The 27,879-nt window shown below is 36.7% G+C and overlaps 1 protein-coding gene across 1 annotated transcript; it reads left to right on the forward strand.

Moving 5' to 3' along the window:
• The first annotated feature begins 16,551 nt into the window (after positions 1-16,551).
• LOC141693223 (uncharacterized) lies at positions 16,552-18,887 on the forward strand. The gene is made up of 3 exons (XM_074498240.1): positions 16,552-17,974; positions 18,330-18,526; positions 18,634-18,887. The coding sequence occupies exons 1-3, from the start codon at positions 16,655-16,657 to the stop codon at positions 18,779-18,781; spliced, it is 1,665 nt and encodes a 554-aa protein (XP_074354341.1). The 5' UTR covers positions 16,552-16,654; the 3' UTR covers positions 18,782-18,887.
• The last annotated feature ends 8,992 nt before the right edge of the window (positions 18,888-27,879 follow it).

Below are 27,879 nucleotides of genomic sequence, written 5' to 3' on the forward strand. Positions count from 1 at the left end.
AATATTATTTTATTTTTGCTAAATAAATATAATATATAATTATATAATCTTTGTCGTCATTTTAAGAAAATATAAATCTAATAGTAAATATGATTATGATCATTAACAATCAAACACGCTATTAATTCTAATAGCTTTAATATATTTATTTTAGCATTTATCTATCTTTAGAGAAGATTACCAAAATACCGACGTTATATGTCTTTGTCAACCAATAATTATCTAGACCTATTCAAGTTCTTTTTAATTTATATGTGTAATACCCCGACTTTTCTGAAAATAGTTATACTTAAATATTCAGCTAAAACTCCAAATTAAATCCATAATAAGAATAAGTTTCTAGTTTTTCATAAAATTCTAAAATCCGAGACAAAAATAAAAGCATTTAAGCTGAAAATAAAGCTAATCCTGGGAGACGCAACTCCAATACAAACATAATCACTAAAATATTATTCCAAAACAAGCTCAAATCAAGTCCATCTTTAAGATGTCCCAAAAGCTAAGCACCTGAAAATTTGTGAGTAATGAGCCAAGAGCCCAGCAAGAAAACTATCGAACTAACTAGAGGATCAAATGAGTTTGTAACATATTTCATAAATCATAATTCAGAATATCCGTAGTCCATAAATCACAGTTTCAAAAATAAAGACATAATAAATTTCACAATTCACTACGGTCACGAGTACCTGGTGACACAGTATCATAGGTTCATAGATGTCGGTACTGAGCCCCTCACTAAGGTATCATAAATTGTGCGAAGCACACCCTAGCAAGGTATCGCAATCTAGTTCCGGAACTATACGCAATTACTAATGGGTTCAAATGGCATAGCTGACTGGAAATTTCTTATATCTAAAATATTCCTTGATCCATACAAAATATTTAAAAACATTTTAAATATAAAAACATTTAAACAATATTCAATAAGTATGAAAAGTTAACTTACCTTAAAATAATCCGGCTGAAAGTTATATGATATGATAGGAGACCTAAACCAATATTTAACCAAATTGTCAAAACACAGTAAAAGAACATGTACACTAAATTTGTAAAAGCAACCTACTAGACTCCTCGAAATCTATTATACTATCCTAATTTGCAAAACAAATTAATAATAATAATAATATTAAACAATCTCAGAATACTCAACATGCAATCTTCACTTAGTCACAGAACCTAAGCACCTAATATTAATAAGTCAAATACAAATACACGCACAAAACTAAGTTTTGACTCTAAAATTAATGTATATAAAATATTATTAACTTAGTGTAACATAAATAAAGATGCATTTGCATACTAATTCAACTAATTTAACTTTCGTAATATAATAACGAGAATAATTGAACATGAACAAAAATCTAAATTATAATTATCATAACTAACGGATCAAAATAAAGTAGGCTAAAATCAAAAATAGTTTGTATGAATTTTCCAACAATGATATAAAAATAATGTATACATAATAATTTTTATTACCAAACTAAGATTTCATGAACATGGCATGCAAATTAGTTTCAAAAGAAAGAGTTTGAGATGGAAATTCACGAAATCAAATAATAAATAATTACAATTGCAAATGTTAGCTAGCATGACACATATAGGCACGTAAGCAGATACTACACATTTGTGCCACATATACAGAGATACAAAAAAAATATAAGAATGAGACTCGTACCTTTTACAGTAAAGATGAGATATGGACTCGTGTGTTTAAATATATACTAGGAGATAGTGTTAGTTGTGATTTAAACCACTAAAAATGTGTGTTATCACCTGTTATGGATTAAAACTAATATATATAATTGTTGTGTTTAATAATAAGGAACGTGAGCTTTAAGGCTCGATTTGACTGCTCTTGTGTTTCGTGACTCAATCTGCCTTAACAAGATGCCTACGTACCTTGCTGATTGCCAAGGATCAAGTCAAAAAACGTAGTTCTGATTTGTGGGGTGAGGCCCCTTATATAGATGTTGGGAGTCCTTGAATTGGACTTGCTATAGGAGACTTGGTGGGCAAGTCTCATAATTAGAATGGACTTTGGAGTCCTAGATAGTAGGAAATTGATTCATTATCCTTTTAGGTCCCCTTGAGGCTAATCTATAAGGATTTATATCCTTATCGGGACTCTTCTCAATAGCCGATTTTTCCCTTATTAATTAATTACGAAATTAATTAATAATCAGGGCTTTTGGGCCTTCTTTATTTCATCAGGCCTGATCTGGTCCATCAGGCTTAACCTTTCTGGTCTGAGTATCATATATCTTTTTATTGGGCCTAGCAGCCCACACCTTGCAGTAATTAATTATACTATCACAATTTATTTATCCCTATCATTTGCCCCCCAACTTTTGGGAAACATTGATTAGGTTTCGCAGAAGTTAAGCCTGTTTATTCCCTTACAGGGTTTCGTTTTCGCGTAAAGTGTGGAGCGACCTACACATTTACAATGAATTTTCCTTTTACTCAGGAATTATCTTAATTTCCAGGAATTTTTCCCTTAATTTCTGGATTTTTCCCTAATTTTCTGGGATTTTTCCTTAATTTCTGGATTTTTCCCTAATTTTCTGGGATTTTTCCTTTAATTTCTGGATTTTCCCCTAATTTTATGGGATTTTTCCTTAATTTTCTGGGACTTATCCTTATTTTTCTGGATTTTTCCCTTAATTTCTGGGATTTATCCTTATTTTTCTGGATTTTTCCCTTAATTTCTGGGATTTATCCTTATTTTTCCTGGATTTATTCCTTATTCCTGAAAATATTAGTATTTTTCAGAAATTATTTAAGGAATTTCCTTATGGATCCTGGTCGAATTAACCTTCATATTGCCCTGGTCGAAAGGGTTTCGAGCAGGATGTTTTCGACCTCAATTCCTGGTCGAATTTCGGCCAGGATTTTTCCCCCTTTTTCCTTTTTTTTTTGTGGTCGAATAGGAATTTTCTCCCCTTTCGGTCAGGATTCTTGCCTTTTGACCGAATTAAGCTTCTTTTGTTGCCCATGTCGACAGAGTTTCGACCTCAATGATTTCGATCAGGATTCCTTCGTGTTTCCTGGTCGAGTGGGTTTTAATTCTGGTCGAATTAAGCCTCTTTTTCAACCTTGATCGACAGGATTTCGACCTCAGGAGCTTCGATCAGGATTTTTTTGTATTTTCTGGTCGAATTAACCCTGTTCCTGGTCGAATTAAGGCCTTTATTTACCCTGATCGACATGATTTCGAGCTCAAGCCATTCGACCAGGATTTTTTTGTGTTTTCTGGTCGAACAGGTCAGGAATACACACATAGATTTGGGCCCTTAAACCTGGGCTGATCTATGGGCCTTAGTTTAGTGGGCCTTAATCTTGGGCCTCCCACATCAATTATTTAGGCCCTTTCCTGGGCTTGGTTCTTATTGGGCTAATCTTTGGGCCTAGTATTTTCAACTGGGCTACCTCCTTTTTCTTTTGGGCCTCATTCATGCCCCTCTTTTTACCTGGGCTTTACTTGGGCCATCTTCACTTAGCTGGGCCTTTTTCTAGGCTTGTATTTTGTTCAACTGTGTTTTGTTTTAAGCCCAAGCTCCAAATTCTTCTGGATTTTTCTGGATTCTTCCAGATTCTTCAAAAAAAAAACTCAAGTTTTCTTCTGATTTTTGCTAGAATTCTCTTGAATTTTCCAGGAATTTCCTGGATAATTCCAGAACCTTCCAACTTTTGGGCCCAAATGGGCTTTTTAAGGCCCATTATCCACTTTTTCTTCCTATATATAGGTGGGGGGAGTGTGCATTCACTTCACACTCTTCACTCTTCACTCTTCCTTTCATCTTAAGCTTTCTAACCTTCTCCTCTCTCAAATCCCCTCCTTTAGCTTTCCAGGCCTTTTCCAGCTTTACTAAATGGCTGACAAGAGTTCTGAGAGGGCGGCCAAGATAGCCTCGGCTTCAAAACGAGGTAAGGATATCGAGATCCGTTCTTCGTATATGTCTTTAATCGATATGATTAACACTAGGGGGGATGAATATCCCTCCACTGCACATCTCGATTCTTTTAATCATTGTAATACTTGGCACAACATAGATTTCGATAAACTAAATGCTCGTTATAACGTCCTTCCCCCTCTTAGATTAGTTCCAGTCTCTGGTGGTGACCGTACTTGCCACTGGAGACCCGACACTCTCTTCATTTACACAGATGCCCTTAATGCTGGGCTTAGGTTTCCTTTCCACCCTTTTATTCCTTATCTTTTAGCTGATTTACAAATCAACCCGTGTCAGCTTCCTCCAAATGCCTGGAGGAACATTTTATGTTTTATGGTCTGCTGCCTTAGGGAGGGCTTTCTTCTTTCTGTAGCTGTTTTTAGGAAGGTCTTTCAGTGCTATAATAGCTCTTTCAGTATCTGTGGTTGGGTCTATGTTAAGCAATGACCCAAAAGTAAACATATCTTTAACAGCGCCTCTATTCCTGATAATAATCAAAATTGGAGGAATAGTTTCGTTGGGTTACGTTGGGAGAATGGTGACTGGGGCACACTTTTTCGATCTTCCTTCGGGAAGGTCAGTGATGGTAGCCTCAAATCCATTCACTTAACTCCTGAAGAAACTATTATTTATAATGGGCTTACTCAGGATGATGGCACTACCACCAGCTGGACTCTCTTAGAGGAGTTTTCCCTGATTCATGTGGGACTATCCTCTGTTTCTCAACAGGGTATTTTCCTTCCCTTCTCAACTTTATTTCATTTCATGCATTATTAGCATCACTTATTTTGTCCTTTGCTTTATTTCAGCTGCTAAGGAGATTAACGAGGATAATGTTCCTCTGGTTGAGGAGACAGCTAGGATGAAGAAAGCTCGGCTCGCAGGCCTAGACACCCGGGGAAAGGCCACGGAGCCTAGATTTTTGAGAAAGCATAAAGAGCCTATAGGGGAGGCTTCAACTGAAGGAGTTGGGGGCCATAATGCTCCTATCACTGCTGCTGCCACAGGTGCCTTCCAGCCTCTCTGGGGATTCCGCCGAGGGGACACCGTGGTTGGTTCCACGAAACATGCTTGGGATTGGTCCTACTATAGCGTGACTCCAAAGGACTTTACTGACGTGGTGGCCACCCCTGACCTTGAGAGGATTATGCTCATGGGAGCCCAATCTCTGGCTTCGATATGCCTTCTCTCTTTTGAACTTATCTTTCATTCTTGTAGCATTTTCTCGCCTTATACCTTGTTGATTGCTTTGTTTCAGTCTAATGCCTATTTTCAAGGCGCTGTGAGGCAAGCCGAGTCTTGGAAGTGGGCTTCTGATAAGACCGATGATGCCCTCAAGAGGCAACAGAAGAAATATGCTACCCTAGAGAAGAAGCTTAAGCGCAAGGAGGAAGAACTCGGAGAGTCCAACGCCGAGCTAGTGGTACTTCGGGCGAAAAAGGATAAAGCAATAGACAACTATCTGGACTCGGAGGAGTTTTCCCAATCCATGAGGATTAGGGATGATTCAGTCTTCCCCGGGTTTTTTAGGACTGGTTGGGACACGGCCCTTGGGACCGTGAACGAGGCTTGTCCTGATATTAACCCGGCGGACTATGTCTGCCCTGATGACGAGGCTTTGCTACAGAGGTTTCGTACCCGAGTAGTTGTCTCAGATCGTGTTCCTCAGGATCCACTCCTTCCTCCTCCCGAGTCTTCTTCCAGACCAGCTGAGAACAATAGCTCTTTCTCCTCCTCCGAGACAACAGAGACATCCAGCGAGAGCGGAGAGGACGATGATATGGATGCCGAGGGCACCTCAGCTCCTTAGAGCTTTTTCAGCCCTGCGTGGCTTGTCTTATTTTCGAGACTTTATTTATCAAATTTCTTGTAATATTAATCTGATCTTATTTTGTTTATCACCTTTTATGCTTGCATCCATGCATTTGGTTTTTATTTGTTAGGCCACAAACATACTTTGAAGAACTCATGAATTTCATAAAATTGTCTGGGATTCGTCCCTTACACAAGTCTTAATAAACTTCGTAATAAAACTAAAACATATAAATCCTAAACAAGCAAAGCTTCAAGGTGCTTTTCAACCTACTCGCCATCCTGACGAGTGAGAATCGTATCTAGCTGCCCTACACATAGTAAACCTTCAGGTTTTGTGCATGCCAAGTTCTCGGGACTTCAAAACCATCCATCGACTCTAGCTTGTAGGTTCCCCTACCTTGAACACTCTTGACTCTGTACGACCCTTCCCAATTTGGGGCAAGCTTCCCTTTTTTCCCTACACTAGATGCTTCTATCTTCCTCAAGACTAGATCACCTTGTTTAAAAAACCTTTCTTTAACCCTTAGGTTGTAGTAGAATGAAGCCTTTTTCTGATATTCTACTATCTTTGCATGTGCCTTATCCCGCACTTCATCGATTAGATCCAGGGATAACCTCTGCCCTTCTTCATTTTCTTCTGCATTGAAAGCCTGAATCCTTGGAGAGGAATGTGATATCTCCACTGGAACTACTGCTTCTGCTCCATATGCCAACATGAAGGGAGTTGCTCCTGTAGTGACTCTACAGGTAGTCCTATAGGCCCATAATATGGGAAGTATCTCATCCACCCAATTATTTCTTGACTTCTCGATCCTCTTCTTTAGTCCATCCAGGATTATTCGATTTGCTACTTCTGCTTGCCCATTGGCTTGTGGGTGAGCCACAGAGGTGAACCGTAACTCAATTTCATTTTCTTCACAATACTTCTTGAATTCCTCGTTGTTGAATTGTGTTCCATTGTCGGTGACGAGGATATGGGGAATTCCATATCGGCACATAATGTTTTCCTACAGGAATTGTGCAACCTGCTTAGTTGTGATTTTGGCCAAGGGTTTGGCTTCAATCCACTTGGTGAAATAATCAATGGCTACAATCAGGAACTTCCTTTGTGTCGTGGCCATAGGAAAAGGCCCTAGAATATCCATCCCCCACATAGCAAAGCGAATAGGCGAGTTGATAGAGGTCAGCATCTCGGGGGGTTGTCTAACAACTGGTGCGTGCTTCTGACAGCGATCACACTTCTTCACGTATTCTTTGGCATCAGCCATCATTTCTGGCCAATAGAAGCCTAAACGGGTTATCTTATGAGCCAAGGCCCTGCCCCCCAAGTGTTGTCCACAAATACCTTCATGCACTTCCTCAAGAGCCAAGCGTGCCTCATCGGGCCTGAGACACCTCAAGTAAGGAACCACGAAAGATCTTTTATACAGAATCCCATCTATCAAAGAGTACCTTAGTGCTCGAACAGTTAACTTCCGTGCTTCAGTTGCATCGCTTGGCAACCAACCGATTTGAATGTGAACCTTAATGGGATCAATCCATGACGTCCCCAGGCCTATGGGAGCCACAAGCTTAACATCTATGCTTCGTGTCTTCAAAACACGGAAGTATACACTTCCTGAACTTTCTTCTATCTCAGATGAAGCAAACTTTGATAATGCATCTGCCTTAACATTTTCTTCCCTTGGAATGTGTTCAACATGACATTCATTAAATTGGGTCATCACAGCCTTTACTAGGCGGACATACTTAGCCATCGTATCATCCCTTGCCTCAAATTCTCCCTTTACCTGGGATATGATAAGCTTCGAGTCTCCACGGACCTTTAAATTTTTAACTCTAAGTGTCCCAGCTAGACCAAGGCCAGCTATCAGGGCTTCATATTCTGCCTCATTATTTATGGTTGGGAAGTCTAGCTTCATAGCATACTCAATTAAGAACCCATCAGGGCTTTGCAAAACCAATCCTGCTCCACTGGAGTTTGTTTTTGATGCTCCATCAAAATAGAGAACCCAATACTCTTTATCATCCTTCTCTTTGCTTTCATTATCGACTCCCTTGTCTTGAGGTATGGCATCTTCCTGCCCCCCGACTTCTTGGTTGGGTATGGTACATTCCACCACGAAGTCAGCTAGTGCCTGGGCTTTTATTGCCGTACGTGGCTTATACTTGAGATCGAACTCTCCCAGCTCTATTGCCCACTTAATCAATCTCCCACTTGCCTTGGGACTGAGAAAAATATTTCTTAGGGGCTGATTCGTTAGCACCTCAATCTGGTGAGCCTGAAAATAAGGACGTAGCTTTCTCGAAGCCATTACCGAGGCTAAAGCGAATTTCTCAATAGTTGAATAATTCAACTCAGCACCATGCAAAATTTTGCTGACACAGTATACGGGTTTCTGGACTTTCAGCTCCTCCTTAACCAACACCGCGCTCAAGGCGCTCTCTGAAACAGCCAAGTACAAGAATAAAACTTCACTCAGAACTAGCTTGGCCAACAACGGGGCCTGGGCCATATACTTCTTTAACTCTTCAAATGCCTTCTGGTTTTCTTCACTCCATACAAAGTCTTTGATATTTTTTAGTGACTTGAAGAATGACAAGCACTTGTCTCCCGACTTGGAGATGAATCGTCCTAGCGCAGCAACCCTTCCTGTGAGCTTCTGAACATCCTTGACAGTTTTTGGTGGTTCCATGTCCAGGATCGCCTTTATTTTATCGGGGTTAGCCTCAATTCCCCTCTTTGAGACCATCAATCCTAAGAATTTTCCAGATCCTACTCCGAAAGCACATTTTGTAGGATTTAACATCATCTTGTGGTACCTCAGGACTTCAAAAGCTTCCCTCAAATGGGCTATGTGATCAGCCTTTACTAGACTCTTGACTAACATGTCGTCAACATAGACTTCCATAGTCTTACCAATAAGATCCTTAAAAATTTTGTTTACCAACCTTTGATAGGTGGCTCCTGCATTCTTGAGACCAAATGCCATAACAAGATAACAATAAATACCAAAGTCAGTGATGAATGATACCTTTGGAATGTCATCCTTATGCATTTTGATCTGGTTGTATCCGCTAAATCCATCCACGAAACTCAGCATCTCATGTCCAGTAGTGGCATCAATCAAATATCAACTCTCGGCAGCGGAAAACAGTCTTTAGGGCATGCATCATTCAGATCAGTAAAGTCTATACACATCCTCCACTTTCCATTAGCCTTCTTCACCATTACAGGGTTTGCTAACCACTCCAGAAATTGAATCTCCTCAATGAAACCAGCCTCTAAAAGCTTTTCTACTTCCTGCTTTATAGCCTCTTGTCTTTCCGGGGCAAAATTTCTTTTCTTTTATTTCACTGTCTTCCTGCTTGGATCCACGTTTAGCTTGTGAGTAATTAACTCCGAGTCTATGCCTGGCATATCAGCTGCTGACCATGCAAACACATCACTATTTTCTTGCAAAAATTTCATCAACTTCCCTCTAAGGGGCTCCTCTAATGTGGCTCCAATGAAAGTCATCCTCTCAGGATTCTTGGGGTCTAAAGGAATCGAAACCAAATCTTCTGCTGGCTTTCCTCTCTTCTCGTCATTTTCTCTGACATCCATATCTTCAATAGGAAGAACCTGCCCCCCGACTCCATCTGCCCTCAAAGAGGCCACATACCCTTCTCGTCATTTTCTCTGACATCCATATCTTCAATAGGAAGAACCTGCCCCCCGACTCCATCTGCCCTCAAAGAGGCCACATAACAGCTTCTAGCCATTTTTTGATCTCCTCTCTCTTCTCCAATCCCGTTTCGGGTGGGAAACTTCATAACTGAATGGTAGGAAGAGGGGACTGCCTTGAAGGCATGTATCCATGTTCTCCCCATGATAGCATTATAAGTTGAACTAGCTTTTACCACCACAAAATCCAACATCTGCGTTGCTTGCCTTGGTTCCGTACCTATGGTGGTCGGTAATTTGATTATCCCTTCCACAGGACATTCTACTCCAGCAAATCCATATATCGGCATGTCGGTTGGTGTCAACTGGGAGTCGTTATACCCCATCCTTAGAAAGGTGTCGTGGAGCAAGATATCCACAGAAGCACCATTATCCACAAGGACCCTCTTAACCGGGCTATTTCCTATTATCGGTGTTATGACCAGCGGGTCGTCATGGGGAAACTTCACACCCTCTAGGTCAGAATCATCAAAAGCCAATGTTACTTCTGTCCTGGCCCTCTTCGGGGCTTCTCCAACAATATGCATAACCTCCCTAGTATATGCCTTTCTGGAATTTTTGGACAATCCAGCAGCAGTTGGACCTCCAAAGATCGTGTTTATCACAGGTCCTCGAGGGCGTCGCGGTCCTCCAAAAATTGCGTTTATAACCGGCCCTTTGGGTTGGGTATTTCGCCCCTGATCGTCTTGGTCCCTCCTACGATCTTCAAAGTTCTTCCTTTCATTATTATTACTGTCCCCTCCTTCTCCAGTATACTTGTTCAATCTTCTTTTTCGAATCAAAAACTCTATTTCGTCCTTCAATTGCCTGCACTCATCGGTGTCATGGCCAACATCTTTGTGGAATCTGCAATATTTGCTCTTATCTAGCTTGGCTGGATCAGCCTTCAAGGGCTTAGGGCAACGAACATCTCGATCTTTCTCGATCTCCATCAAGATCTGGCTTCTAGGAGCATTCAGTTTAGCGTATTCGGTGAACTTTTGCCCAGGTCCTCCCTTCTTGGGGGTTGAATCAGGGTTTTGTTCGGTTCTAGGATACTTGTCCTTAGCGATATACTCCAGATCAGTTTTTCGCTTCTTGCCTCCAGTGGGCTCATTACTTACTACGGTCTTCCTCATACTTTCTTCAACCTTGATATACTTCCCTGCCCTCTCTTGGAGCTGCAACATGCTTTCAGGGGGACGTTTGGCCAAGGACATCTTAAAAAACTCGTCCCTAGTTCCTTGTTGCAGTACTATCATGGCTACCTTATCATCAAGGTCCGGGACTTTTAAAGCCTCCTTTGTGAAACGATTCAGGTAATCTCTCAAGGATTCCTTAGCTCCCTGCACAAGACTCATAAGAGATGCTGAACTTTTCTCATGGACTCTTCCACTGATGAATTGCTTAATAAAAGCCTGACTTAATTCTCTGAACGATCCAATAAAATTTGGGGGCAGGCGACTGTACCATCTTTGAGCCATACCCGACAGGGTTTGAGGGAAGGCCCGACACTTTATAGCATCATTCACGGGTTGCAGCAGCAGTGCATTAGAGAATGTCCTAACATGATTAGCGGGGTCTCCCGTGCCATCATAGGCTTTGATAGTGGGCATCTTGAACTTCCTTGAGATATGGGCATTCATTATCTCTTCTGTGAAGGGTGGAGTTGGATCATCAGGATCTCCAAGGGGAAGGAGATTGCTTGGATCAGTTCTTGGGACGACAGCCCTTCTTCGTACCGGACCATCCAGGTCTATGACAGCAGGAGGATTTCTCCCCCTAGGAGGTATCTAGGGTCTGGTGGCCTGTGAGCCTCCAAATCACGCCTCAGCCTTTGGATCTCAGCCTCATGAGCCCTTATCCGTTCCTGCACTTCTTGGGGATTCGCCCCTGGGGTGCTTTGGGGGCGTTGCCTTCCATCGGCCATTGGCTCTTTTCCAGGACGCCTCCTTCTCGGGGCCACTTCATCATCCAAAGATTCGGAGTCTCTCTCAGTATAAGGACCAGAAAATTCCCGATCCTCAGGGATAGGACCCAAACCTCGTATATAGGGGGGTGACTGCCCTCGTGCTTCACTTCGCCCAGCACATCCGCTTCCTCCAACCTCAGGGTGAAGAGGCATCCCATAAGGGGGGTTAGTAGCAACAATAGTTGAATATTCATACCCGACGGGTCGAGAATTCACAGGTATATGTACTTGTTGAACTTGAGGATTCGTACCTTGAATAGTCGAGGGAGTTGTCCCTTGTGGCTGAGGTTGAGTTGCCCCTATCTGGGCTTCCCCTTGAGTAGATGCATAAGTTGAATGGGGAGGAACCTCCACGGTTGACGAAATCACTTGGGTTGTCTCTGATGGTGTTCCTTCCTCTAGAGCTCTAATTGTTCTCCGTGTTCTCGCCATGGTTGTTGTTGTGCTTTCCCACAGACGGCGCCAAATATTATGGATTAAAACTAATATATATAATTGATGTGTTTAATAATAAGGAACGTGAGCTTTAAGGCTCGATTTGACTGCTCTTGTGTTTCGTGACTCAATCTGCCTTAACAAGATGCCTATGTACCTTGCTGATTGCCAAGGATCAAGTCAAAAAACGTAGTTCTGATTTGTGGGGTGAGGCCCCTTACATAGATGTTGGGAGTCCTTGAATTGGACTTGCTATAGGAGACTTGGTGGGCAAGTCTCATAATTAGAATGGACTTTGGAGTCCTAGATAGTAGGAAACTGATTCCTTATCCTTTTAGGTCCCCTTGAGGCTAATCTATAAGGATTTATATCCTTATCGGGACTCTTCTCAATAGCCGATTTTTCCCTTATTAATTAATTACGAAATTAATTAATAATCAGGGCTTTTGGGCCTTCTTTATTTCATCAGGCCTGATCTGGTCCATCAGGCTTAACCTTTCTGGTCTGAGTATCATATATCTTTTTATTGGGCCTAGCAGCCCACACCTTGCAGTAATTAATTATACTATCACAATTTATTTATCCCTATCATCACCATTCAAATCTTTGTTATCCGAACTAACTAACTATATTTAATAGATAATGCATCTTAAGCCGGGTAATCATAAATAATAATAAAATAATAATAATAATATTTGTTCTTTGTAAATAACCTAATTAATTATATCATTTTGTACATAAAACACATGACTTGCTATATAATTATACTTAAATAAAAAAAACTACACTTAATTACTCCCTAATGATATGTCAATGATATATATATATATTAGAATTATAAAATATCTAAAATTACTTGCGCTTATTCTTAATAAACAAGATGTACTCCATTTAATTGATTTGCACATCATTAACTAACCACCTGGTGCAACTAGTGTCACGTGTTACACAAATAATTTAAGTACAACACTTAGTTTAAATAAACTATAAGTTTAATATTTATCCTTAAATTACTTATAAAAAAATACTGGGTATTACAATATGTTAGTTAAAAAAATATACCCGTTTTTGGAGGTGGGTTGCCCGGGATTCCAACCCGGAACTAGACATATGGAGTAGATAAATTCCATGTGAGACAGGTAAAAACCCCTTCCTAGACCGTGCTTGTATATTTTATTATAAGGGGCTATCCTATTTATATAGAACTCGGTTTTTTACTTAAAACTTTAAAATAATTGAATACTCAGTTGATTTAACCATTACTACATCCCACATTAAAAATTTTATCTTCATCAGTAAAAATGCTCAAATCCAGAAACAATGACCCAAAATACCGGCGCGACATGTATGTGAGGAGGGCGTATATAATTTACAAAACATACATATTTTGTAAATATTTATCACGTGATGCGCATTCCCGGAATGTGAATTTAATATTTTTTATAATCTGACAAGAAATATGTATTCTAAGAATGCGTATCAAGGTATACGCATTCTCATAATACGTATTCAATATATATATATATATTTCATGTGTTGGAACTGAATCCAAGGGAAAGGGAGAGACACAGTATTGCATAATTTTAAAATACGTATCGATGGACAAGAATGTATCATTCAAGAGATATCTTCCTGTGATATCTCCTGCATTCCAACTTGACAAACAGTGATATAACTTGATAAACAGAGATATGAACAAATTCTGATTACCAAATACTGATGACAAATGCTGATGACTTCACCTTTTGTCAAACTCTGATATCAAATCCCGATTAAACACTCTGATAGTTATATAGTGATATCATCAATTTCATCTAACATAAAATCAATATTATACCACTTGATATTGCATATTTTGTTTGTAATTATATTTTAACTTAATCTTCACATCCATACGATTGGATCGTGAAAAATATTCGATTAATATGATTTTAGGTCGCACTAATAGAAACAATTTCTATTGTGTTTTTAAAAACTCCAAGGCTTTATTTTATTTCAGTATATTATAAATATGTACATTTAAAAATTACATCAAAAAAAGAAGAAAAATATTAATTGTACTTTTTTTACGGTAGGGAGGGGAATATGAAGAGATGGGTGGAAAATGAAAAGGGAGGGGAATAAGAGAAGTCGGGTGGAAAATGAGAGGGGAAAGGGTCGGGGATAAAATATGTTATAGATTTCTTAAAAATAACTTATCTCTTTATAAAAAAGTTAAACTTTTAAAATCTTTGTGGGAAATTTGAAGGAAATATATCATTTTCCTAGTTTAAGAATTTGACTCGGCTAGAATTGTCAGAAATTAAATAAAAGCATATTTTAAATTTTAATGTTAAAAATTCAATACAAATCAATTTAAGAAGGATACTTATATTTGTTTCAATCAAGAATATTATTTTATATTTGCTAAATAAATATCATATACAATTATATAATTTTTGTCGTAATCTAATAGTAAATATGATTATGATCATTAACAATCGAACACGCTATTAACTCTAATGGTTCTAATATATTTATTTTAGCATTTATCTATCTGTAGAAATGATTACCAAAATACCGACATTATATGTCTTTGTTAGCCAATATTTATCTAGACATATTCAAGTTCTTTGTAATTATATGGTATTAAAAAAAACATACCCGTTTTTGGAGGGTGGGTTGCCCGACATTCCAATCCGGAACTAGTCGTGTGTTGTAGATAAATTCCATGTTAGATAGGTAAAAATCGTTTCTTAAACCGTGCTTGCATTTTTTATTGTACGGGGATTTCCCTATTTATACATCAAACCCCGATTTCTTATTTAGAACTTTAGAAAAATTATATACTCAGTTGATTCAACCATTACTACATCCCGCATTAAAAAATTTATCTTCATTACAAAAAATGTTTAAATCCGGAAATAATGATCCAAAACATATGTATTCTGCAAATGTTTATATCTTGATGCGCATTTCCGGAATGCGAATCCTCTTAATTTTTTTATAATTAACAAGAAATATGTATTCTAAGAATGTGTCGCATTCTCATAATACGTATCGAGTATATATATATATATATATATATATATATATATATATATATATAAGAAGGGGTGAATTCTATGGAGTCCACCTTTTTATCGGAGTCCTCGGAGTCCATCTACGTTCTGCAAATAAAATATATGGTAAAACGTGTTATTTTGCAAAACATGTTACACAAATAGCATAACTTCAACAAAATCATGCAAATCTCATATATTTACGGTACAATATGTATGTTCTGCAATATGTTCTGCAACATGAACATTTATGTTCTGCAAACTAAACATGTTTTGTAGAATATATATTTTTGCAATGTTCTGCTTGTAAAATGTATGCAATCTACAAGATTTTTGATAGAATAGTGATGTTTGTCGAAAAATAATATGTTTTGCAATATTTTAAGCTATATTTTACTTGCATAACATATATGGACTCCGAGGACTCCAATTAAAGGTGGACTCCATAGAACTTTACTCTATATAAGAATTATCAAATACAAACTAAAATTAAAATAGAAACTAGGAATCAATTTAAACCATTAAATCTAGCTAATCTAATGGTCCCCCCTAAATCACCCCACCCAACTACTCTGCACCCTCCCACATCCAATTCCAGCTTTTCCCCTTCGTTTTTAATTTGATTTTTCCCGTCAAACTGTAAGTTTTTTTTAAAATCCGATTTCACTGTATTTTTCTAAATCTCTCAACGATCGATTTGCATACCATATGTGTTATATTTCGAATTAATTTTAAAAAAATATTTGGTTTCTAGTTTCTATTCTTAATTAGTTTTTATTAGAGTAGCCCCCTATATATATTGTAAATATATTATAGAAAATATTATTAGAATGGAATAATGTATTGTATTTTAATAGGAGGGAATAGGAATAGCCAGGGTGGGGAATGAAAGGAAGTTAAATTATATTTTTTCTACAATTATACTTAATCTTCTTCACATCCGTATGATTGGATCGTAAAAAATATTTGATAAATATGATTTTAGGTCGCACTAACAGAAACATTTTCTATTGTGTTTTTAGAAACTCCAAGCCTTTATTTCAATTCAATATATTATAAATATGTACATTTAAAAAATTAGAACAAAAAAAAGAAAGATATTAATTGTACTTTTTTTTACAATAGTGAGGGGAATAGGAAGAGTCGGATGAAAAATGCTAGAGGAAAGGGATTGGGGGATAAAATATGATATAATTTTTTTAAAAACCCCTTCCTAAACTGTGCTTGCATATTTTATTGCAAGGGGCTTCCTATTTATATATTAAAAACCCGGTTTCATACTTAAAACTTTAAAATATAAAAAAATACTCATTTGATTCAATCATTACTACATCCCACATTAAATTTTTTATCTTAATCACAAAAGATATTTAAATTCAGAAATAATAACCCACAATACCGGCACGACATATGAATTACAAAACACACGTATTTTATAAATATTTATCATGTGATGTGCATTTCCGAAATACAAATTTAATTTTTTTATAATTTAACAAGAAATAGTAGTATTCTAAGAATGCGTATCATTCTCATAATATATATATATATATATATATTAAACAAATCATAGAAAATATGATTAAAATAGAATAATGTATCCTATTTTAATAGGAGGAAATAGGAATAGCCGGGGGGAAAGAAGTTGAAAGGGGAAAGTAAGGGGGGATAAATACGTACAGACAGTATAGACATTCTAAAACCCTAGCCTGTAAAGTCGAATCTAAATATGGGTGATTCGATCGGCGGTGATGAAAATCAAAGCTGTGCAGCGGTTAATCTTCGTAGAATTGAGGACATTTTTTCGGAATATGCGTATAAGCCAGTGAAGTGGAGGAGCAGGAGTATTGAATCAAATATCATCAAACCCAAAATCAGATCTTTGAAAAATCGGAGGGTTAGGCTTCCTCCTCCTCCTGTAGTACTTTCACCTTATTTTAACAACAACAAGAAGAAGAAGACATTTAGTGATGCTGCTGGGGTTCATGCTGCAGTTGTTTCCCCTTATTTCAACAACATCAAGGCATCTGAAATTGATAACACAGCAAATGATGATCATCTTGATGTAGTTCTTTCTCCTTATTTCCGCAAACCACCAAACAAGGTGCTATCTCCGATTTCTTCCTCTCAAAACTCAATCGATGATGATCCTGTTGTTGTCCTTTCTCCTCATCTCCCCAAACCACCAAACCAGGTGCTATCTCCATTTTCCTCTCGAGATCCTGTTGTGCTTTCTCCTTATTTCCGCAAACCACCTAACAAGGTATCATCTCCAATTTCATCCTCTATTGATGATCCTGTTGTTGTGCTTTCTCCTTATTTCTCCAAACCCCCGAACAAGGTATCGTCTCCAATTTCCTCCTCCCATGATACACCTATTTTACATATAAATGATCTTTCCCAAAACAAATACAACAAACCTCTTCCCCCTACTTCTACAAAACAACAGCCTACTACTCGTTCTAGGCTTCTGGAAATGCTTCTCAGGGCTCAGGACAAGCTTTCACGTTGTACTGCTGCTGCTCCTACTCAACAAATGCAAAATTCATGCAAAAAGGCATTTGAATCTCATCCCTTCGATTGCAATGTAGTTCACCACCATAAGCCTATTGTCTCTGACCCTAACATCTCACTTCAAAACTTGAATTGCGCTTACGAGACTCAACCTCAAAACATTTCCCACAAGAGAAAGAGAAATTCTATAAAAAATCATACACCAGCAGTGGTCCCAGTACGTGTTTACTCCTCAAGGGGAATACAAAGGAGGATACGAAACAAGTCTCGCACGGTTACAACGCCTAGAAATTCTGCCAAACAAGAGGAGAATGAAGCTAAGAAGGCTTATGGGGTTACAACTGCAAGCAAAAAGAAGCCTAAACCTAAACTTACTGCTGCCCAAGAATTAGATGAGGCTTACCAGCGAGTAACTCCTGACAACACATGGAAACCCCCCAGATCCCATCATAACCTACTCCAGGAGGATCACGTCCATGATCCTTGGAGAGTGTTGGTCATATGCAAGCTTCTCAATGTCACAACTGGTCCACAGGTATTTTCTGTTCTTTATCTGTTTCTCCACTTCCGCGACATTATAAAAAAGTTAATAAAGATTTTGTATTTTGTACACAATACCTTAAATGCTATATATACACTATGATGCCTTTTTTGTGTGTGTGTGGTTTTTCTTCCTGTTCTGTTTATTTGTTTTTTCGTTAGAGAAAAATAGAAATCAAAAAGCAAAAGTATATTGCTTTTCGCATAGGTGCATGCCTGCTTGTGCTTATAATTGTAACTATGCATTTTACTTGTACACTTCAAATTGTTAATTGTGTATACAAGCGGACTTATAATATTGTTTAGTGTTGTCTAACAGCTCGCTGATAAGCTTTAGTAAACTTGTTTAGGTTAAAGCAGTTCTCCCAAATTTTTTCAAGCTTTGTTCAAATGCGAAGGCTGCTACAAATGTTGCTACAGAGGAGATAGAAAAGGTAACCAAGTCTCTTGGTTTGAAGCATCAGCGGGCTAGGGATATTCAGCGCCTTTCCGAAGAATATTTGAAAGAGGATTGGACACACGTCACAAAAATATATGGTGTGGGAAAGTATGTCTGACACATTATTTTATTATTATTTTTTTCTAGATTTCATGCTGATGCCATGTAGTAACTAAATTCTAGGCCCGAGTAGTGCTAATATGTATCTGTATCAGGTATGCAGCAGATGCCTATGCTATCTTCTGCACTGGAAAGTGGGACCGAGTGAGGCCAGAGGATAAGATGCTAAACAAATATTGGAAGTTCCTTGGTGGTGACAAATTGACATCACAATGTTTCGGAAATGTTTTCTATTTCAGTTAAAACAGGGTGAATGTAATTTAATTTTGTTCACTAGCTAAGGTTACGATGTTCGAGTTTTTAAACATATTATTATTTTGAGTAAAGTACTTCGTATACTTGCAGCCTATTGGGATATTGTATTTCAGAAACTACTGCATTAGAATTTTTATGCATTGCATATTTCTGTCATATCCCTTTAACTACCTTAGTCTTAGCGAGGGCAAAGTAGTCTTTTACGATTACTTTGAAACAAATTCTCGACTCTTTTTACGATTTCATAACCAGGCTCCTAGAGTTTGCCAGTATTACGACTACTTTGAAGCAAATTTTTACTCTTTTACGATTTTATATCCAGGCTCATGGAGTTTATGTACTTTCAAATAAATTGAAATGAAAGTTTTTTGACCCTAAAAGGGTAAGAAACCCAAAAAAATCTAAGTGAACAACCTGTTGCACAAGAGGGAGGTAGAAGTGGCATTATAGAGGATTTGGTGCTTGATGATTTCCTCTAAACATTTGGCTACAGGGTAAAGATGCACAAAAGGCCCACCGGGCCGGGCTTTGACTGGGCCGGGTTTTTCGGACTTTGACTTTGACCGGGCCGGGCCGGGCTTTCCGGAAATGTTAAAGCCCGTTTGGGCCCTCGAGGCGGGCCTAACCGGGCTTTTTTTCGAGCCGGATCGGATCGGGCCGAGTTTTTTTCTAATTTAAATCGGATCGAGTATTATTAGAGATTCTGAAGAATACATGTGTTAGCAACTAGATCATCGTAAAAATGTATTAGTTTACATGGAATATTTTATGAAAACATTTAAGTTCGGCAAAAAATAAACATGTTTATATAATATATTTTATCAACAATGATAACAATGATATCATTGTTATCATAACAATGATATCCAAATATTTATAACAATGATATCCAAATATATATAGTGTACTTATTATATCTTCTTTCATTATTTATGCAACAAAATATATAAATGATATTATTAATCACAAATATGTAAACATATATGTGTTTAAAGTATTATTTATATTTATAGTAAATGTGAATTTATAAATATATAAGAAAATATATTAGAATAATCAGATTATAACTGGGCTTTTTCGGGCTTTTAATCGGGCCGGGCCGAAGCCCGGACTTTTAACCGGGTCGGGCCGGGCTTTGCCTAAAAATATAGGGCTCGTCGAGGCCCGAAGATCGGGCCGGGACCGGGCCGGGCATGACCGGGTTTTGACCGGATCGGGCCGGGCCAGATTTTCGGGCCCGGGCTTTTTGTGCATCTCTAACTGCCTGCCTGCTGGCTACTGTTACCCCTGTCTAATTAATGATAATTTGATGATGTAACTTATGTATTAGTTATTTTGTTACTGTTCATGACTCTGGTAACTTAATTTGATATTATCTTTTTTAAGTAATGGCTTTTTAATTAATAATATTAGTGTTATTGTTAGTTATTAATATGTATAACTTGATATGTAGTACAACAAATTTCTAAATGTAAATTATGATTGTTTTCGGTGTCATACGGACGCCACGACAAACGCCAAAGGTCCTCGGGTGCCGCAACTCACCGCCCCTCTTGGTTTTCTAAACGAGGATTTTTCAGAATTATTGTTAGAAATATAATTACTTTCTGTTTGAATTAACACATGCACGAAGGTCGAAACAAAGTTAATATTAATCCGAGACAGAAAGATTTAATAATATAAATTTTCACTTATTCTGCAGATTAATTGGGTCTCCAAGCAGGGGCGTAGCCAGTATATAATCAGCGGGGGCGGCTGACCCCATTGAACTTATAAATTTTCTAAAATTTATATATATATATATATAATATTTTTCTAAACAGATGTAGTGTAAATTTTATTTTTGACCCCACTCAAAAATAATAATTATAATAATGTATTTAATTTTGACCCCGGTAACTGGAATTCCTAGCTACGCCCATACCGGATCTTGCTACATAATGTACATGGACAGGTATAAAAAAAACTAATACCTTCCGAAGTTATGATCCTACTAGACACAAAAAGAAATACACGAGTAGCACCATACCCGCTAGAACATCGTTTTAAGGGAAAGAAAATAGTTGAAAGGCATCACCCGAGCTACTTGAATTATAAATTATGTTTAAATAAATTGTGTTTAACGTAAATATTCTTTCAATTTCTCCGATTGTCTAACTTAACTTTCTAATTTTAAGAATGATAAGGGTTTTCTATTCCCCTTTAAGTAATATACTTATATTTTTCCTATGTTTTCCCTAATTTTGGTTTCCGTTTAATTTTAGATTTAACACTTAAAATTTATCTTTACTCTTCAGAGTTTGTTCTCTTTTTAACAAAATAGCTATTAATTTCAAATAATTTAAAACTTGCACGGGTTTTTTATAATATTACATAATTTAAAAAAAAATTGAATTTAAATTAAATTCTTAAATTTGTTTATTTAATATTTCTAAATGACATGATTTAATGATAAATATATTAATCTATGTTCATGATTTTTTTAAAGAAGAGATATCTTAAGAAAAGGTAATATTACCCCTTCAATGTATCTTATCCAAATTTCTACGATCACAATTTTTTAATTGAAAGTCAGGTTAGTTTAGATCAATTTTATATGAATTATCTTTGGTGTGATATTAACTTCTCTTCATCTTTGAATTAATAATATATATTATTTTATTTTAATCCGAGATTCATTATGTGACACCCTCAATCTCGGGGTTAGGAAATAAGGACCCACACACCATTAAATTAATATAATAACAGCAGATATAATAAACCCCGATTAAACACTAACAGGATCTAAACAGCATTAAGTATAAGACAAGATTACAACTACCAATAAGAATAAATATATCACAACCCAAAATATGAATAAATTCAAATTTATTCAATTCCGACATGGAACCGACAAATAACCTATTGTATCTGATCCAACGTATACAATCATTCCAACTAATACGCTTGTTCACACACACAGCTACCTGCTCTGACACTTGGAAACCTACAACACGGTGGGGACCTCCAGGAACGCTCTTGCGAGCAGTGCGCCTAAGACTGGTCATCTTCTTTCTTAACTGCTATGGTTAGATCAAAGCAAAATATATATGAGCAAAGAAGCACATCAAATAACTATTGAAACAGTTCTATAATGCAATATCAACATCAACATACGAGGCATTCTACTTAAATATCTAGGTGGCAGAATTCTATCTTTGGCTATGAAAGGGTTATGAAGAAAGATTTGGGCTTTCAGGAATCAAGGCTCAGGATAGGGTGAAAGCCGACATTTATCACAAATCATTAGGACTTTAAAGTGTTTCACAACATAAGGAAACAATCAGTCAAACTATGAAACTTATCATCAACGTAAAGTGACAGGGTTCACAACATTACAACCAAAACGAAGACTCGAGTTGTTCCATTTCATTTTATCTCATCTTTTAAAGAATAAGGAGCAACTGCTCAAAGAATGTAAATATTTTCATCTTTATAGAGTATAAGGGAACCCTAAATTGGAATATCTATCTTTAAATATAATACGGGCGATCAACCCGTACCGACCTCCATCTGGTCGTTATGGTACCTATGACATTATAGCCTTATATTGGACTAGCCCCGCTAGCCTCTTATGTGACTGGACTAGTCCCACTAGCCTCTTACGTCTCTATCCAATCCATCAGGAATTCGTTTGGAAAACCTTGATATTGGAAGAAGGAAAAGAGTTGACTAAATTCAATTTCACATTACCAAGAATGTGAAATCATTTGGACTCATTCAAGTCGAAAATTATTCTTAAGTTCAATTTAAGATTTCAAGGAAAGTGAACGAATCAAACATAAACAGAGATCAATACTAAGGAACTGGATCAAATGACAAATAGGGTATACTAGTTCCAAGTTAGAATAGTTTCAAAGATCAACACATGACAGGGTTCATGGTTATCGAAGAATCCAGATTGATCAAGACATTATGTAAGGAAGATCATAAAGGTTCTTTTAGGGTTTACGATAACATAAGATAACAAAAGAAACAATACGATATTTAGGGTACGAATCAACAGAGTTACTATTAAGGATCGAACAGGGTCTGATATCAAGTTGTCATAAGAACAATATCAGGGTTTCTCAGAATAAAAAAAAAGTATATCACAATTTCAATAAAAAACCTCTATTTAATCATGGGATCAATAATTTCCTCTCTATAAACAATTCACAAGAGAACACAGGGTTACTTTCCTTAAATCGCTTTCCTGCTTTACTGAAACTAAGCTACTACCACCTAGGGCTCATTTCCCTTTTCTAGCCTGAATGCCTCCGCTATCCAAATCTACAATCACAGAATAACCCTAATTAGAATCTTGTCAACTCTCGACGTTTCTTTGAACGTCTACTTTCTACCCCTAACGTTTGACTTTAATCACTATCATAGCTTTTACCAACTCAATGCATATAAGCAGATAGTCGTCTCTTATGGACGTAAGCACAAATCACGTAATCAAATAAACATATAAATATATCTCATCGATGAATAACTCTAATATCATATACCACTTTTAGCCCTTATAATTCTCTCGAAATTTGGGCATGACCTATTCGTATATATTCGCTATCCTTGTATCCATCAATCAACAACCAATCTTTCTTTTTCTTATACACTCTTTCTATACTATTACAATACAAGTAACCATGCAAAACCATTCGTGTATAACACATAACCAATTATCAAATCAATAACTCAAAACCCAATACTTTATTCGATTGAGACTATTATATTACTAAATCTCAATTTCATATAGTTTGAGGCTCAACCTTTATACCATATCAACTTACAAAGAGCATATTATTTCAAAATCACTCGACTTAGTATTGTATCAAATTAATCTGTTTATAACCGAATTACTCAAATAATTCGAACCATGAATCCCATAATTCGAATCAACATTTCAAAATCAAAACTATAATTTTCATCTTAATCAATTTCAACTAATCATTTATAAATCTCAACTTATATAATCAAATCCATATAAATCCCAAACAAGAAATCATAATTTCATGTTCGATTTTAACATGAAACTTATTTTTAACGCAATTTCTATATATTATACTCCAACACAATAACATGCATAACACACAAAGACATCAAACAAATAATCATCAATTTACAATCGAAACCCGAACAATAATCACAACTCAGAAATCCATATTCGAAATCTTTACAAACTAATGACATGCATGACTCGAGTTGAACAATTTATAAGTTATAGGACTCAGCCTAACATCACTGTCCACCGTCGGCTCGCCGGAGCTCATCATCGGCGGCGATAAAGTCCCGTACAAGCCCCAATCCGGGGTTTTCGCGACGAGACTCCACCGATACGTACACAAAATCAATACAAACACTTTGCATATCATAAACAAAACTGAAATCAACTGATTCAACCAAGAACCCAAGAAAATCAAACTAAACCCAAATTATGGTTTCCAATTATCGTAATGAAACATATATGCATTGATATATTCAGATAGAGGAAGTCGAAACCAACTCAGGTATGGTCTCGAAATTGAAAACGGAGCAAGAACAGAGAAGAAATCGAGGAGAGAAGTTTTATACCGAAGAGAGAGAAGAGAGAGAGTACGAGAGTGATGAAGAAAGGGGACGGGGTGACAAAATGAAAAAGGCAGGGGGTATATACATTGGCAGGGGCAATATGGTAATTGTACCATATTGTCATTTTTTATTTGACTTGTCTTTTATTCTTAAACTCAAAAACGAATTTGAATAATACATAATTTATTCAGAAAAGATGAAAATATCACGAATAACCATTTTAGAATATAGATCTTGAAGTTATATTTCTAGCCATATTTTTAAAATAATTTTTGAGCGTACGGTTTATTTTATATGAATTTTACAAGATTACGCTCAAAATAGATATATAAACCAATAAAATCATTTTAAAATACGCCGATCACGAAATAATTTCGTCTATCACTTTTAGAAAGTCTCTAGGCCTATTTTGAAGATAATAAAGCAAATTTTACGCCCTGACCATACTCATATAATTTTATAAAAATATATAAAGATTCAATAAACCTAATTTAAATCAAATAAATCCCTTAAAATTATTTAAAAAAATTCCAGAACACATAATCATGCACATTAACTGGAAACAACATAAACACACATATCATGACTCGTATTGAAATATACTCAAGCATAAAATTTTCCCTTTTTATTAATATTCAATTTCTTCCTTTCCATATATCTAGGATTCAACTTCACTTTCTTCCTGAATCTGGATAGACCTTTCCATGGAGATATCTTTAGCAACACTTTGTCTCTGGGTTCGAATAGCACATTTTTTCGACTCTGGTCTGCATACTTTCTTTGTCGATCTTGAGCATCTATCAGCCTTTTGCGAATCACTTCCACTTTCTCTTTCGTTTGTTGCACTAATTCTGGGCCTATTAGCTTGCGCTCGCCAACTTCATCCCAATAGGTAGGGGATCTGCATTTTCTTCTATACAAGGCTTCATAGGGCGGTATGCCGATACTCGTGTGATAACTGTTGTTATAAGAAAATCCAATCAATGGTAAATGATCGTCCCAATTCCCTTTGAAATCCAATGCACAAGTTCTCAACATATCCTCAATCATTTGAATTGTCCTTTCGTTTTATCCGTCAGTCTGCGGATGATACACCGTACTCGTTTTTAACTTAGTTCCAAAATGATCATAAATTTTTTTCCAAAATCTCGAGTTAAATCTCGGATCTCTATCGGATACGATAGACACTTGAACTCCGTGACGCATCACGATCTCATCCAAATACATCTTTATTAACTTTTCTAATGAGAATCTTTCGTTGATATGCAAGAAATGCGCTGATTTTGTCAGTCGATCGACTATTACCCAAATTGTATCATGATTAGACTTAGTCTTTGGCAATCCTACCATGAAATCCATCGCGATATGCTCTCATTTCCATTCGGGTATATCTGGTGGCTGAAGCAATCCACTCGGTCGCTGATGTTCTGCTTTTACTCTTTGACACGTATAACATTTACTTATCCATTCCGCGATCTCCTTTTTCATGTTCGGCCACCAATAACTTTCTTTTAAATCCTTGTACATTTTTGTACTACCAGGGTGAATCGAAAACCTCGAGTTATGCGCTTCGGAAAAAATCTCGTGCTTCAATTCCATAATGTCAGGAAACCAAATACGTGAGCCAACGCGATATATTCCTTTTTCATCATTTTGAACTCTCACTTCTTCTCCTGTCAATTTGTCCTTTTCGTGATTCATCACTTGTTCTAGACAACATCGAATCTTTTCCAAAATTTCTGGTTGAAATGTCATCGCATACATTGCTTCATTTGCCAATTCTGAAACTCGTACTTCTACTTCCAATTTCTCAAATTCCTTGGTCAACTCTTTAGATGAAGTTAACACATTCAACCTTTCCTTGCGGCTCAACGCATCCGCTACAACGTTCGCCTTCCCGGGATGATAACTTATCGTACAGTCGTAATCCTTAATTAATTCCAACCATCTCCGTTGACTCATGTTTAGTTCCTTCTGGTATAAAGATGTACTTTAAGCTCTTGTGATCCGTGTAAATCTCACACATTTCTCCGTATAAATAGTGCCTCCAAATCTTAAGAGCAAACACTATTGCTGCTAATTCCAAATCATGCTTAGGATACTTCTGTTCGTTCGGCTTTAATTGCCTTGACGCATATGCTATTACCTTATCGTGTTGCATTAGCACACAACCTAGTCCTTTATACGAAACATTGTTGTAGATTACAAACTCGCCATTTTCATCGGGTAAAACCAATATTGGTGCATTTACTAACCTTTTCTTTAGCTCTTAAAAACTTTCCTCGCACTTATCTGTCCAAACAAACTTCTCGTTCTTCCTTGTCAACTTAGTCAATGGGACAGCAATCTTAGAAAAATCTTGCACAAATCTTCTATAATATCCTGCTAGTCCGAGAAAACTTCTTACTTCCGTTGGAGTCTTTGGCCTATCCCAATTCATCACAGCTTCTATCTTTGCGGGATCGACTTTAATACATTCACTGTTAACTACATGTCCAAGAAACTAAACTTCCTTTATCCAAAATTCACACTTAGAAAACTTCGCGTATAACTTCTCTTTTCTTAAAATTCCCAAAGAGATCCTCAAATGTTCCATATGTCCTGCTTCCGTCTTGGAGTGTATCAAGATATCGTCGATAAACACTATTAGGAACTTGTCCAAATATTGTTTAAACACTCCATTCATGAGATCCATAAATGCAGCTAGCGCATTTGTCAAACCGAACGCCATTACCAAGAATTTATAGTGTCCATATCTTGTTCGAAATGATGTTTTGGGTATATTGTAGCAACTGGGAAATTCGCGACGTAATTAAGTGCATAAAGTATACTTTTGTGTTGTAATTATAAATTATGTGAATAAAGCGTGATTATGTGTTGTTATGTGAAGTGGAATGTTTTAAAGAATATTAATTCCAGTGACGTGTCAGTTGGTATAAAGAGAATGATTGAGAAACGTAGTTGAAAATGCTCAGTGTCGGGCAGTCAGACATGGCGCTACCCGTTACGCGAAAAGTGTATATTAATTAAAAAGGGGAATTCTTATGATCGAATGTGTTATGATATGAGTCGTGATATGTGAATACATGCTATTGCTTGAAAATATGCTTGATTATGTGCTCTGTTTATTTTTTAAATGATTTTTAAGGGATTTATTTGATTAAAATAAGGTTTAATGAACCTTTAAATATTTTTTATAAAATTATCCAAGCATGATCAAGGCATGAAATATGTTTTGTTATCTTCAAAATAGTCCTAGAGACTTTACAAAAATAATCGATGGATTTGTTTGGTGCTCGGTGTATTTTAAAATGATTTTCTTGAGTCATAATTCTATTTCAAGCGTAATTTTGTAAAATTCATATAAAATAAACCGTACGCTCAAAAATAATTTTAAAAATATGTCTAGAAAGCTAATTTCGAACTCTACATTTTAAAATTAATATTCCTTCCATTATCATCTTTCTGAGAGAGCTACTTAATATTTAAATTTG

Source organism: Apium graveolens, chromosome 10 (genome assembly GCF_009905375.1).
Source record: "Apium graveolens cultivar Ventura chromosome 10, ASM990537v1, whole genome shotgun sequence".
Lineage (NCBI taxonomy): Eukaryota > Viridiplantae > Streptophyta > Magnoliopsida > Apiales > Apiaceae > Apium > Apium graveolens.